At 39.5% G+C, this 16,003-nt stretch overlaps 1 protein-coding gene across 1 annotated transcript; it reads right to left on the reverse strand.

Moving 5' to 3' along the window:
* Positions 1-5,013: 5,013 nt before the first annotated feature.
* On the reverse strand, positions 5,014-6,411 carry LOC116248567 (anthocyanidin-3-O-glucoside rhamnosyltransferase-like). Its single transcript, XM_031621441.2, has one exon. The coding sequence runs from the start codon at positions 6,409-6,411 to the stop codon at positions 5,014-5,016; it is 1,398 nt and encodes a 465-aa protein (XP_031477301.1).
* Between the last annotated feature and the right edge of the window lie 9,592 nt (positions 6,412-16,003).

Consider the following 16,003-nt stretch of genomic DNA (forward strand, 5'->3'; position numbering starts at 1 on the left):
TTAACATGGTCAATCCGAACGTGTATGCAAGGTTTCAATGTTTTCAGTTTCATTCCTTCAAGTTACAGTGCATCAATCTGCGGTCAGTATCTTGCATCGAACTGTAAAAACTCAAAGAAATGAAGGAAACTAAAAAAAAAAATATACCAACTTCAGGAATCGAACGAAGAACGCACAAACATATCAAGAGAAGAAATGCAATTTCTTCCAAACACGGAAGCTAGTTTCTCCATATTAAAGGAAAAATCAGCTTAAATTTCAAGTCAAAGAGTACATATATCACATTCTATAGATATTAGAGACATCCTCCTTGATATTGCACTTCAAGCTTGGGGATCTAGTCTTATATTTTCCTATCTTCTTGCAATATTCCTCATTTCCTGTTTACTGTCATCTAAACATGCGTTGGTGTAAAATTTGTGACACATTTTGGATTTTGACTTGTGTTTTCTTCTTCTTCTTCCTCCTCATCTTCTTCTTCTCACTTTATGTGGGCACGCTTGGTGGTGTTAATAAGTGCGTAGAGATCAATACTCTTGCCCGGTTCTCCCTTTGATACTACAAATGACTCTGACAATGGTACCACTGTGTCATTAGTAACCAAGTCATTTCCCTGCCAATGGGTGAATGATCAAGAAGATTTTTCTAGGCATTCAAGTAAGTACACCAAGTGAACTACCCTCAGGTTGCCTGATAGAGTTAAATCAGGTTATACTATAAAATTTTCCCCCATCATGTAGCGGAGGGATGGTTATGTGCACTGAGTTGTATCATGCACAATTCCTTATGCATGACATGTGTCCTCTTGGCCAACTTCTAAGAGTAAGTGTCATGCACATGGACCTTCCGTATGGGAAAGTAGGTGGGAAATGGAAAAGTCAAAGCACATGTATAGATAATGGACCGGATCCACTTGGATCCGGCCATAACTGACGTTCATTTGCCTAGGCAATATCTCTATCATTTTCATTTCAATACACAGCTTGGGCCTGGACCTTGGAGATATCCACTAGCACACGAAGCCATTATCACGCTTCAGCTGTCTACAAGAAAGTCTACTATATATCTTCATAGCCTCTCTATGCGTTTACTCACAGAAAGTTTGGTTAGATGCGTAAATCACTGTCATTGACAAAGGTAATTCATTCGGACTGTAAATTGTAAAGGGGAAAATATCCAACATTAACTTAGAAATAAATGAGAGAGAGTGTGGTGCATTTATGTGCCGTTAATTTCCCCATTCATGTTCATATGAATGCATTGTCAACCTCACATTAAAGTTGTAAAAAACTTAGGTGGTGTTTTACAAAAAGCTCTCATAGACTTGATCAGCTTAGTGGTATGATCCCCAAGAAGGACTGCTTGCTACAAACGAATTCTCTCTCTCTCTCTCTCTCTCTCTCTCTCTCTTTGAGAACTGGGGAATATTGTATGCTATTAGACGGCACACAAAGGGGGTGACCTGATCTTAGTTCTGGCTAGAAGGAACTGGGTAGTCCTGTATTTGCCTGATATCTAAACAAAGCCAAGGACAAAAATACCGCACAACCAAATTGGAGGCTATCATTATGTTGATGTGGTCGATGTTCTCGTAGACATACAGTTACCTGGAGAGACAGCTAGTTGAAAATGAGCAGAACTTAAAATTAGCCAACATTAGAGTTTTGTATTCCGTTCCCTCTTGAAGAAGAATTTTATACATCTGCCTCCCGAAATTGATTATTTTGGGGTCGTTTGGCACCAAAGATACTATGAGATTGTTCCACAAATCTGCCTCAAAAATGTTTTGTGATTCTTTCATGAATCTACTTATAAAATGTCCTAACCCCTTTGTTAATAACCTCTATGCCCGCACACCCAAGGCTCGAGGCACTGAGTCAAGATTGGCTTCACAAATGGGTGCTTTGTAGATTCTTTATTTTCAACACTATAGATATGGCTTAATCCATGCGTTAGCAAAGCATGGTTTTCAAAATTATTGAACTGTGGGCTGCTTGTGCTGCTTAGCTACTTCGCAGTGATTATTAGAAAGTGGGACATTCCCCAACCCCTCATTTGAAAGCTCCTATCTCCTCAAGCAGTTATCATAGTGGTGTCAATAGAGCGTCCGACCTCTTACCTGAGCACGAAGGTTCTACTAAGCAACAAGCAACTCGTGATGTTTTCGGAAGATTTTCATCTTAAATGAAGAATAAAAGGATATATAGCAGAAAAAATTTTCAATGTGTTTTAGCTCAAATCGACATGAAGGAAAGCAAGGTGACCTTAAATACTACTAGCTAGGTTTATCAGATTGGAGGTGTAAGATTGATGTGTGCTCCTGCTTTGGATAAGCAAATTAACCAAAAACATAACAAAGAGCTATTGTCTCTTCATTGAGCCTCCTAATTAGGGAAGCCTCTTTCTCTATAGAAGAGGACTCGTGCATGATCTCTTCCTCATCAAATAAAGTGTTCGATGCCAATGGCGGGTACTCTATCGAGACAAAGGACCGGTTTTTGCGGTCGGACAAAATGGACGATCTCTCAAGTTCATCGCCACAGAAATCGCTCTAGGTTGGAACATGTTCTGTCAACAGCCAAGGTGAATCACGTCTCTACTTTCAGTGGCATTTTTTCTGGCATACCTTTTTCCCACTAAATACTTTCGGTGACACTTGATGAACGCCATTGAAGATCAATATCCTTGTAGCGGGGATGATCTATTTGGAGACTTAAGACTTATTTGAAATAAAAAAAGAAAATGTAGAAAACTTTTAAAGTGGAAAAACACCTCTCAACTATGAACAACGCCACAAAAAAAAAGGGTCGGACTTTTACTGACTCAAAAAAAGGAGTTTGTAAAAGTTGACAGAAATAAAGCTGTATTTTTGTGGTTCAACTAGGGTCTTACCCAGGCTATCAAACTGGATTTGACCAATTCATGCAATATTTTATCTACAGTTGACAAAATTCATCGATGCATGCACTTATCATAATTTGATCTGACTAATGTGACAGACATGAGATGGGTCAGGTGGAAGTCAATTAGGGTACAAAATTACAATGGAACGATCTTAAGAGGGAAGTTTTAGACATTATTTTCATTGCCAGCCCCTTCCATTTTAAGTAACAGAGAGGAAGAAGACAAATCATTTCTATACCAATCTAAAATACGCTTTGCAAGCATTTTACATGAACATTCAGTACATCTTTAGGGGATTAAATCCTAATGGCTTTTAGTCATCAATAAAACATGTGTAGTATTTAGTTTGCAGTTTGGTAATGCGATATTGGCTCAATAATTTTCAAGTCCAAATCATGTTGGTTCCTGGAACTTAAGAGAAAGGGTACTTTTTCTGAAGAAGCCAGCTGGAAGTCTCGGAACTGAACAAGCTTGCAGTTAGGTAAGCTTAGGTTGGGTCACCACCGGGAATGTGCCAAGCTTGAGTATCCTTTTTCAAGTTCATCACACCCCTTTACCAGCGCAGAGTTCATGCACTATCACCCAACTTTTTTTCTGAACGGCTACCGCGGTGGCCATGGATAGTGACACTATCAGTACCTTTTGGTGCTCGTTATATAAGGAATTTGCTTGAAGGAATCAACGGACGCCGATGGTCCAGAAGAGCTTATTCTGTCTTCTATAAATGGACCTCGTAAGAAGAGTTAATTGAAGTCATATTGCATATACTGTGTCTCTCACTGCAGCAATTCGAATCTAAACAGCATCTGTATGCGTTGCTAACCATAAACTACGTAATTGATAAGATCCAACTACTCATAAGGAAATACACCCTGCCAATTAAATTACTTTTCGAATATATAAATGACATCCATCTGTTAAGCTGGTTTGCTTTGTATTCCTAAAAGAAGGACGTCTCAACTCTTCTTTCTGAGATGGGTAGCAATTAATTGACTGCAAGATAGGATGGCTTGTGAGGTCAGATGGTTGTGACTAGTGAATTTAGTGTTCGTATTTATATTTCTCAAAATTTATGTTTTCGAATTTTCCATGTAACAATAATGTCCAAAGTGAAAATCATACTCTTAATTTGTAATTTATGAGGGTATTTTTAACCATTACTAAGCTGGCGACATATTTATGATTTTCACTGGGCGGCGGCCTTTACGCGCGATTAGTACTAGTGCAGAGATTATAAGTCAATTTAGGTGAAGTAGTAGTAATATATGCATGTCCGTTTCTTGTGTAAAGATAAAAATCCGTTGAAGTTGTTGGCAAAAGCAGAAAAAGCATAAGATCTATACTTCTAGATTATGGCAAGAAATTTGGTCAGCTGGTTCCTAGCCTCCTACAGGTTTTTCGATTGTGAGTTGGTGCTGGAAAAACTAGGCATTATCAAGTTTCACTTACTAGATTCTAATCTATGTAAACGATATGACGGAATTGTTTAAGGCCAAAATCCAAAGTCGGACTCTATGTCAATGTATATGTATTCAGATGTTGGCTCAATTCAGATAAATTCATGTTCCAACTTCTCCTCACATATGGTTGGTTATTGGACTTTATTTCATCGCCAACTTGCATATACACATTGGTTTGCAATTTGTATCATGGTAGCCTTTAGGAGGTGTTTGATAGCCTCAGATTTGACAGCTTCTAGATTTGAGAACAATAGATTTACGGTCAGACCCTCCCCCCTCCTATTTTAAGTCTCACAATTTAGCAATGCAAAGAAGTAGGAAACTTTGTGTGAAGCCAACTTTTGATGAAAGCCGTCAAATTGCAGTGGGAAAAACACAGAACTAAATACAGTAAAGAAAGTTAAGGACAACACTGTTGTTACCACTGCATACACTTGAAAACACTACACAGTTGCGTGCATCATGCATGGGAATTGACACCTGGTTTACAAAGCAAGGGGGGAGAGAGAGAGAGAGAGAGAGGGAGAGAGAGAGAGAGAGAGAGAGAGAGAGAGAGAGAGGGAGAGAGAGAGAGAAATAACATATTCAACGTTAGTAGGAGAGAGAGAGATCCCATGCATGCATGGACGTGATGGGAACTTGACCATCTTCATAGTGAAGCTACCAACTCCGTGAGCATGGTTATGAAGCCCTTCGTATAGTCTTCCTGCAACCCCTCCTGCTGAAGGATCTCCCTCAACTTGGAGTTGTTGGCTCTCACCACCTTCCCCTTCTTCGAACCTTCAACCATTACGGTCCTCACTGCTTTCCTTACGGCCGTCCTGGTGAACCACCCATCCCAAGCTCTCCTGTTGATCTTCACTGCGGCCCTAAGCTGCATGACCATCAGCTTCGTGTTCGGGTACTGGTCTCCCTTCACCGGCAACATCACCAACTGGCACCCTCCCTCCACCGCCTCCACTATAGAGCTCCAGCCACCATGGTTGATATAGCAGCCGACCGCCGGATGCCTCACAATGAGTGGCTGGTTTACCCACCCGCTGCTCACCATCCCCCTTCCTCCTGCCTTCTCTCCTATCTCCGCCTCCAATTCTTGCCTATCCTTCGGCGCGTCGGCGGTAGTGTTCAGCACAGCCAGAAACGGGAATCCAGTCATCTCGATCCCCGCAACCAGCTCTTTCATCTGCTTCATCGACAGATACGACTCGCTTCCGAAAGAGCAGAAAACAACTGTGCCCTTTGGGAACTTGTTAAGCCACTCGGCCAGCTTCGGCTCTAGGTCTCCAGCTGGGGCCTTCGGCAGGAGCACGCCGGTGGGCAGCACTGGCTTCCGGCATTGAGAAGACAGGTACTTAATCGAAGGCGCCTCCATCTCGTAGGTGCTCTTCACGGCAATGGCATCGCAGCAAGCCACAGAGGAGACCAGGCGGCTGAAGTTGGAGGCCTCTGAGCCGGAGCCGTGGGCGTTGGAGAGCATGCCACGCACCTCATAAGGCTTCACCCTCAGGTACATGGAGAGCAGCTCTCTCGGCGGCAACCTCAGCCGCCAGAGCGATGGCCTCTGGTGAGGTGTCAATCCGAAGAGGATGGTGCTAGCAATGCTGATGGCATTGAAGACACAAAAGTAGATGGACTTGATACCGAGCAACTCCGCCACCTCCGGCACCCAGCATTGGACGAAGTCAAAGACAACGACCTGAGGGGAGAGTTTGGCGAGTATTTTAGCAATCTGTGGCCGCGTCGCGTCCATTGCCTGCCTCAGTAGCTCGGCCAGCACCTCGCTGCAGCCGTTTGTGCTGTAGACGTCGGACGGAAGGCCGTCGATGGGGGGAAGTTTGTAGCTGAGGATGGGGATGTTAGGGTCGAGGGAGAGGCGAATCTTGGGGACGAGGGAGGGAAGGGTGAGGAAGGTGACGTTGACGCCATTAGCAGCAAGGGCGTTGGAGAGATGGACGAAAGGGAAGATGTGGCCGAAGGCTAGATATGGGAACATAACCACCTGAAGTGGCTGGTCGTGGTTGTCGCCCTCCATGGCGAGACTCCCCATTTGCTTTCTCCTTCCCTTGCTAAGTATTGAACACTAGTATGAGGAAGCTAGCTAGCTACTAGTGTGCCCGATGGGTTTTGTGCAAACCCCATGTGATATTTATACAACTCCCTTAACCCATGTTTTGGATGAAATCACGGCGCAGCCAGTGCAGTGCTGCTTCTGGTAACGCATTGAAGTGAATATAATGCGCATGTTATTATGAGGATACTGACATTTTTACCCAAGTGGAAACTTATCTGGTTCTCAAGATATGTAAAAAAATATCGATGGTTAGTTATAATTTTCCTTTTTCTGGATCGACAATGGGCATTTTTTTTTAACTTTTCCTAGAATCTTACGACTAGTGATCATTTTTACACAAGTGAAAAATTATCCGGTGCTCAATATATGTAAAAAATATAGGTGGACGTGACGCATAATTTTCTTTTTTCCCAATCGATAATGTAATGTGTGCATTGGAAAAACTGCCGGTGGTATGCCTTAAGGCTTGGATCTATAATACACTTTCATCTCCAATGTCATACTTGCCGCACTTAACAAAACCTAACAAAAGATTATATGTTAGGACATGATTCAATCCTCTTATATCATATGTGTGAACTGTCTTACTGCCCGATTGTGAACACCATTATATAAGTATACGTTACTCGATAAAGCTCATGTGAGATCCTCTCGGCATCGATCATCATCCATCGGTGAGGCTTCCGCATTGACTTCACATAATCTATTATGAGAGTGAGAGAAAGGAAATGACATTCCTATTTACACTAAATATCTGTTTTCTATGTAGACAAATAAATCAACCCTATCGGTATTAGGTTCGCTTAATTTTCTGCTGGAATATAGTGGTTAATTTTGATTTCTGTTCCATTAATATTTCTATTAGGCACTGACTTTTCAATGAAAGTCAAAATACTATAAACCTAAAGTCTTTGGATTTTCTTTCATTTTTCTTTTTAACGTATGAGCCTCCCAACTAGATGTCGCATGCATTTCCTCCATCTGTTTAAAATTTTGAACTCTATCTTCAACTGAACTTACGTATTTGTTCTACCGCCATGATGAAGAGCTTATTATAAATAACATTAAAAATAAATAAGACATTTTATCTTTGACCACTTTCTAACAAATAAGACTACTTCTTTAACGTATGAATTTACTCCAAATAACAAAAATGTTTCCTTGAGTGTATATAAGCTCTTATGAGCCTCTAAATGAAGCATCACAAGGTCCTTTAAATTTGCTTTTTTCTTTTTTCATGATTGTTATATTTTCTCTTAATTTAGGTACCAAAGTAATTTATTCAGGAAAAACAAAGGAATCGCTGTACTTTCAATCAATATTGGTTCCTTTCCAGCGTTAAAGGTCAGCCTCATGTAATGCACTCTCACAGTTTTGAACTTCAACTCAAAAAGTGGGTTATGTACATAATGGTCCTTAATTAGCTATTTAATTTCTAAATTTGTCCTTTAAAGTTTAGAGAATTCGGCCTCCATTATATAATTTACAAAACAGAGTCGATAGGTTTACTCATAGAGGTCATTTGGCAAATGGCTTTGTAAGTGATTCATGAATCGGACTTAAAGATTGGAACATATTCATTGGCGCCTAGTTCTACTATTCCATGAATCTATTTCAATCTTTGAGTTCGATTTATGAAACACTCACAAAATGTTCCAGCTACCACATAACCTCTTAAAGAACAATTTTGGAAGAGAATGAGAGTTGAAACGTAAGAATCATCCTAAAAATTATGTATGTGATTTTGTATCCTTTTCCAAATTTTTTGACACAAATTAAGAGCTCATATATATGGCTATTTTTATGAAAATAACTCCCATTGACGAGCAACTTAATTAGATTGTTATCTGTTAATAGGTAAAGTGTGAAACGAAGTAAAATTTTTACCGATCGAATGCTGCACAGAATGAAGGATTCAAAAAAGAAAGAGAACCAGCTTTGGAAAAAGTAAAGTAAAAAAGTGGTTCCTGATAAAAATGCCCTACACAGCAGAAATCTACAATCAACACAGCATAAATCCACAATTTCAACTAACTGTAGATTTCAACATAAACTCTGACCATTGTGGATCTCAAATCTACACTATGTTGTCAAAAAACGTCGAATTGAGGTCTGATCAGCAGGCGGGAGGCAGTCAGACTTCAAAATGGCGTTCCTGAGAACCGCTGTGATCTCACATCATCGTGCATCTTCTCTCTACGGTAATCAATACAACCTTACAATCAACCAAACTTTTAATAGTTTCATTTTTTTTTATGTGCTTTCATGTATGAGATGAGGTACCTCGTGTGAAGGGAGAGAGAAATTAAGCCGGATGGACCCATTTTCTTTGGATGATTGATCTATAGAGAACGCGTTGACCAGCTTGATCAAGGGTCGAAGAAGGCATGGGAAACCGATTTCGTAACCTAACACCAAGGGCCGAGTATATTGTCACTGTCAAAATTTAAAAATTTCATCATTTTCTTGTACATAATTCTCTTTTCCTTTCCCTTTACATGCATAATCTACCGTTACGTCGATTGGAGCAGCTGCCACACAGTAACGTTCGAGGAATCATTTAATATTGTCAACTCGAAAGTGTATGCATGGTTTCAATATTTTCAGCTTCATTCCTTCAATTTACGGTGCATCGATCTGCGGTCAGTATTCTTCATCGATGTGCAAAAAATCAAAGAAACTAAAAAGACAATATACCAACTTTAGGGATCGAACGAAGAACGCACAAACATATCAAGAGAAGAACTACAATTTCTTCCAAAACGGAAGCTAATTTCTCCAGATTAAAGGAAAAATCAGCTTAAATTTCAAGTCAAAAGATGCATTTATCACGCAATTCTATAGATATTGGAGACATCCTCCTTGATATGGCACTTCAAGCTTTGTGATCTAGTCTTATATTTTCCTATCTTCTTGTAATATTCCTCATTTCATGTTTATGTCATCTAAACATGCGTTGGTGTAAAATTTGCGACACATTTTAGATTTTGTTTTGTGTTTTCTTCTTCCTCCTCTTCTTCTTCTTCTCACTTTATGTGGGACACCTCGCCCCATTCTCCCTTGGACACTACAAATGACTCTGACAATGGTACCACTGTGTCATTAATGCAGCCAACCTTATCCTCAACTCTTCAAGTGATTTCCCGGCTGTTAAGTGAATGGCCAAGGAGATTTTTCTAGGCATTCAAGTAAGTACACCAAGTGATCTACCCTCAGGTTGCCTGATCGAGTTAAACCAGATTATACTATAAAGTTTTCCTCTATCATGTAGCAGAGGGATGGTCATGTGCACTGAGTTGTGTCATGCACAATTCCTTATGCATGACATATGTTCCCTTGGCCAATTTCTAGGGGCAAGTGTCATGGTGCTTTACGCTGGGTATAGTTGCTAACTATCTCCACAGATCGCCCATTTGGCGCCCTAAGTGCATCCCTCTTGGTAATTAGTAGAGCCTTATCTAACCTATGTAAGAGAGTAAACGCTGATGAAATAATATCCACAGCTAACAGCCACAGGGCAGCTCCACCACTGCTCGGCAAGTGGCATTGTTGCAAGTGATTGGCCACGAAAATATGAAAGATAAGTTAGGGGGGACCAAGGTATATTGTCCACATTATTGATGCCATCATGAGGTGACCAACTTACGCAAATAGGCATTTATGAATCAGTGCCTCTGAAGAGCGTACAAGTGAAAGCTTTAGCTTGTTTAGCAAAAAAGGAAAACATTTTTTCTTTGACCACTTTATAACAACAAAACATACTTTTTTAATGTATGCAATATGTGGGGATGCGATATTTCACTTGCACGGCCTAAGAATTTACTACAAACAGAAAAAAAAAAAATTCCATGTGCATCAAGCTCTTGTGAACCAGAAAGTTGGTGAATATCTGACTTCTATATATAGTAACATTTTGTTTACGCATCTAAAAAGGTCTTTTTGGCATTGATACTTATGACTTAATTTCAACGCAGAAATTGCTTCTCTTTAATTAGTTAATGAAAGAAAATTATGTATCTTATTTATTTCCAAAATCCTCTCTACTTTCTAATGTTTCAGTAGGAAGCCATAATTCTTAACCAAATTTAGCAGTTTGCAATAATCACTTTAATTAGTGTTGTCAGAATTAGGCTAAACCAGCTTGAAATATTCAATTCAAATGAAATCAATGGTGGCAAAGGATTCAGGAATCCATATGTCAACTCTACATCAACTAATTTTAGGAATATTTTACTAGTTTTTTAAATTATATTTTCTATATTTTTTAAGACAATATTCTCTTTAATTTTTGTTGTCAATTCCAAGTGACCGAGGATTGCGATCGAGAGACGATAAACACCCCCCAGCCCACTTGTCTCTAGATCGTTCATCTCGTAAGGAGATAGTGTACTTTTTATTTATTGTTCGTACTAGAACGTGAAGATCAAGTGAATCAAGCGATTGAGACAAATGATTATTTATTGGTGAATAAAGCCATCCTTTCCAAGGGATTAATGATGGGCATCACAAAGCATTTCTATAAATTGACCAATCTCTAAATCCTTGTTGCAATCTATCAAACGCAAACAATAAGTTAAGCGATTGAGGCAAATGATTATTTTTTTGGTGAATAAAACCATCCTTTCCAAGGGATTTCTGTAAGTTCACCAATCTCTAACTTCTTGTTGCAATCTATCAAACGCAAACAACAAGTTACGCTACCAATTTCTGTAAGTTCTAAAGCATGACCGTCTTAAGAAACCAAAAAGGCCACCCATTTCCTGACCTTAACCAATTTGGTTATATGTGCTACAATGGTGCACAAATTTTTATGCACATTATGGTTAATGACTAAAATGCTTTTAGTTCAAACTGAATTAAAAAATGCAAAAAAGTAAAAAGATTATGGAGGACATTTCTTTATGTCTTCTCCTTGTTTACTGCATGCACGGTGTGCATGACGCACGTAATTTTCTCTCATTTATCCATGGACAAAAGTTGAAGCCCTAAACTCCTAAAATTTTTCCGTGGACAAAAGTTCGTACTCTTACTTTTGAGACTTTGTTCAAGCACTTGATGGGAAGGGACAAAATTTGAAATCGTGGTTTTTTTGTGTGCCTTCTACTATGTAATCCGGGGCAATCAAACTGGCCCTTAAGGACAATTTTGAAACAGATGGACAGAAAGCCTAAGAATCAACCCAAAAAGTTTATATACGTCCTTTTGTTATATATATGGATAGGATCATACGGACGTAAAATTCAATTGTCCAATTATTAATTTCTTAAACTTCATACGAGGACGTAAAATTCAATTGTCCAATTATTAATTTCTTAAACTTTTGGACATAAATTAAGAGCTCATATATATTATCACTTTTATGAAAATAACTCCCGGAGACAAGAAACTTAATTAAAGTGGTGAAATGTGAAACGAAATAGAATTCTGACCGTTGCTTGTGCAATATTTCATGGAAATTAACTACTCCATCGTACAGGCTGACAGTATTTGGAGCCCATTTTGTCCCCATTTATTTATTCATCAATCAAAAATGCACGTCCATAGCATCAAGTGGTCCTTTAATACTTTTAATATATATATATGTATATATTACGTGAACCCGTCATTGAGGCACTGCCTTTTGCCCAAGAGGGAAATTAAGTCGTGTCGGACCAATGGTGGAGCCACAAAACTTGGCTGGAGGGGCATTTGTTTAAAAATACTAATATATGGCGAGCCAGTTATATATAGTATAAAAAATGTCTAAAGATGTCTATTTAAAAATTAAAGAAAATTAAGAGACTGTGTGGGCAATTGCCCACATCAGTCACTATGTGGTTCCACGAACCGATTTTCTTTGAAACATTTTTGGTTAACAAGGTGTCCGACAGTGAAAGCACAACCCCAACCTGCTGTACTGCCGAATATGATAATGAAACTGCATTTATATTGCTAGATCTATACGACAAATTCCAACACCTCATAATCTAGGCAAAAAAAAAAAATCATTTTCTTGAGATCAATATATATATATATATATCCAAGTCACTCAATTCACCTATAAGAGCTATCCAATCCAATCACTAAGAAAAAAAAAAGAGAAATTATTTTGTTTATCATTTCAAAGTTTATTTCAAAGTAGTACAAATTGCAAAAAAAAAAGTACCTAGTATTGTAATAGTTCACGTATTTTTTTCTTTGTTTTTCTCTCTTAACTAGATTGAATAACCATTGTAAATAGGTTGAGTAACATGTGGACCTTGAGTGTAGGTCCACATGTCTACCTCATGTCCGACTGATTCCAGAGGAGCGATGGCATATGCTTTCGCTCTTCGCAAGGCGGTTGGTGCATCTTGATGCTCCTTCCGGCAAGTCGGAAAGAGTAGGCATCTGCTGACCTGCGCATATAAGAATTTAAGAAAAAAGAATGTGAAGGGGCTCGGCGCGCTTTCAACGAGTCCCGTACAACCCCACTTTTATGATTCCATTCGTTCACATGGCGTCTCCATCTTGCCCTTCTTGACTTATTCCTCCAAGAGAGAGCCTACTGGTTGTGTGGTCCATGAACAGCGAAATAAGGGATCCCTGCATGTTCCCGAGACCGGGATAAAGGATTCCGTGACCCACCGGACGGATCTGTCAGTTCAAGGTACAAACAGCGGCAATAAATTGGGTGACAGACACCGCACTTGCTTTTTTGGGCCTTAGATTCCTTTGGACGGATGATCAATGATAATCGATCATGGGAAGGGGCCTGCCGCCTGTGGCCGTTTTCTTTGCTGGAACTGAAAGTCCCGAGACTCCCCCTCGTGTTTGGTTTCCGTGATACGCTTTTGGGATGAACGTTTTAAATTCACCTGTTGTTGGGCATGGTTGGCAGACTCGTTGATCCTAGTCGGGAGTCGCCCAAGTTCGTTTAGATGCCAAAATTTAAAAATTTCATCATTTTCTTGTACATAGTTCTCTTTTGCTTCCCCTTTTACATGCATAATCTACCGTTGCGTCGATTGGAGTACATATGCACATCTTTATTTGTTGTTCAGTCACATTGCACTGCACACCTGTGGTGCATATGCCAAGGAATCATTTAACATGGTCAATTCAATTCGAACGTGTATGCATGGTTTCAATTTTTTCAGCTTCTTTCCTTCAATTTACAGTGCATTGATCTGCGGTCAGTATCCTGTATCGATCTGCAAAGACTCAAAGAAACTAAAAAGACAATATACCAACTTCAGGAATCAAACGAAGAACTACAATTCCTTCCAAGAGGGAAGATAGTTTCCTATATTAAGGGAAAAATCATCTTAAATTTCAAGTCAAAGGGTACATATGTCACGCATTCTATAGATATTAGAGACCTCCTCCTTCATATTGCCCTTCAAGCTTGGGGATCTAGTCTTATATTTTCTTATCTTCTTGCAATATTCCTCATTTCATGTTTACTGTCATCTAAACATGCGTTGGTGTAAAATTTGCGACACATTTTAGATTTCGTTTTGTGTTTTCTTCTTCATCCTCCTCTTCTTCTTTTCACTTTATGTGGGACACGCTTTGAGGCACCTCGCCCCATTCTCCCTTGGACACTACAAATGACTCTGACAATGGTACCACTGTGTCATTAGTGCTGCCAAGCCTATTCATATAACCACCGTCACACGTCGCCCTTTTGACGCCCTGAGTGCATCCCTCTTGGTAATTAGTAGGGCCTTATCTAACCTGGCTAGCTTCCCTATGGGAAGAGAAGCGCAAGCATATGCGTAGCTGAGAAATCACTATCCAAGATATAAAACAAATTTAAATCGGACAAGTCCACCTGCAAAAGTAGGTGGGAAATGGAAAATTCAAAGCACATATATAGATCATGGACCGGATCCACTTGGATCCGGCCATAACTGACGATAATTTGCCAAGGCAATATCTCCATCGTTTTCATTTCAATACACAGCTTGGGCCCGGACATTGTAGATATCCAATAGCACACGAAGCCACTATCACGCTCCAGCTGACTACAAGAAAGTCTACTATATTTTTTCATAGCCTCTCTATGCGTTTATTCACAGAAAGTATGGTTAGATGCGTAAAATCACTGTCATTCACAATGGTAACTCATTCAGAGAGTAAATTGTAAGCGGAAAATATCCAACATTAACTTAGAAATAAATGAGAGAGAGTGTGGCGCACTTTTGTGCCGTTCATTTCCCCGTTTATGTTCATATGAATGCAATGTCAACCTCACATTAAAGTTTTATAAAACTTAGGTGGCATTTTACAAAAAGTTCTGATACACTTGATCGGTTTAGTGGTAAGATCCACAAGGAGGGCTGCTTGCTACAAATGAATTACTCTCTCTCTCTCTCTCTCTCTCTCTCTCTCTCACACACAATGAGAACCAGGGAATATTGTATGCTATTAGACGGCACTCAAAGGGGCTGACCTGATCTTATTTCCGGCTAGAAGGAACTGGGTATGGCATGTTAATTCCTGTATTTGCCTGATCTCTAACCAAAACCAAGGACAAAAACACTGCACAACCAAATTGGAGGCCATCATCATGTTTATGTGGTCGATGTTCTCGTAGACATACAGTTATCCGGAGAGACAACTAGTTGAACATGAGCAGAACTTAAAATTAGCCAACATTAGAGTTTTGTATTATGTTCCGACTTGAAGTCAAATTTCATGTCTGTCTCACGAAATTGATTATTTTGGGGTCGTTTGGCACTAGGGATACTATGAGATTGTTTCACAAATCTGCCTCAAAAACACTTTGTGACTATTCCATGAATCTGAAAATGTCATGACACTTTTGTAATAACCTCCATGCCCACACACCCAAGGCTTGAGGCACTGAGTCAAGATTGGCTTCACAAAGGAGTGGTTTGTAGATTCCTTGGTTTCAACCACTACAGATATGGCTAAATCCATGCATTAGCAAAGCATGATTTTCAAAATTATTGAGTTATGGGCAGCTTGTGCTGCTCATTAGCTACTTGGATTCGCAGTGACTGTGCAATTAGAAAGTGGGACACTCCCCAACCCCTCATTTGAAAGTTCTATCTCCTCAAGCAGTTAGTGTAGTGGTTTCAATGGAGCGTCTGACCTCTAAACAAACCTGAGCTCAATGGTTGCAACTAATCAACAAGCAACTCATCATGTTTTCAGAAGATTTTGATCTTAAATGAAGATTGAAAGGATATATAGCAGAAAAGTTTTTCAATGTGTTTTAGCTCCAACCTTCATGATGGAAAGCAAGGTGAAATTAAGTACTACTAACTAGGTTCAACTAATTGGTTGTGTAAGATCGATGTGTGCCTCTGCTTTGGATAAGCAAATTAACCAAAATCATAACAAAGAGCTACTGCCTCTTCATTCAGCCTCTTAATTAGGGTAACCTATTGCTCTTTAGAAGATGACTTGCGCATGATCTCTTCCTCATCAAATAATTCATGCACACATGATAATAAAATCCATTATTCCCCACAACATAGAAAGACCTTCAATCTCAACCATCGACCAGCCTTCCCTCCCTTACCTCGATATTGTAAAAGCATGATCCACCTCTAATGCCTGATACCATTCGAAAGAT

Source organism: Nymphaea colorata, chromosome 2 (assembly GCF_008831285.2).
Source record: "Nymphaea colorata isolate Beijing-Zhang1983 chromosome 2, ASM883128v2, whole genome shotgun sequence".
NCBI classification, from domain to species: domain Eukaryota; kingdom Viridiplantae; phylum Streptophyta; class Magnoliopsida; order Nymphaeales; family Nymphaeaceae; genus Nymphaea; species Nymphaea colorata.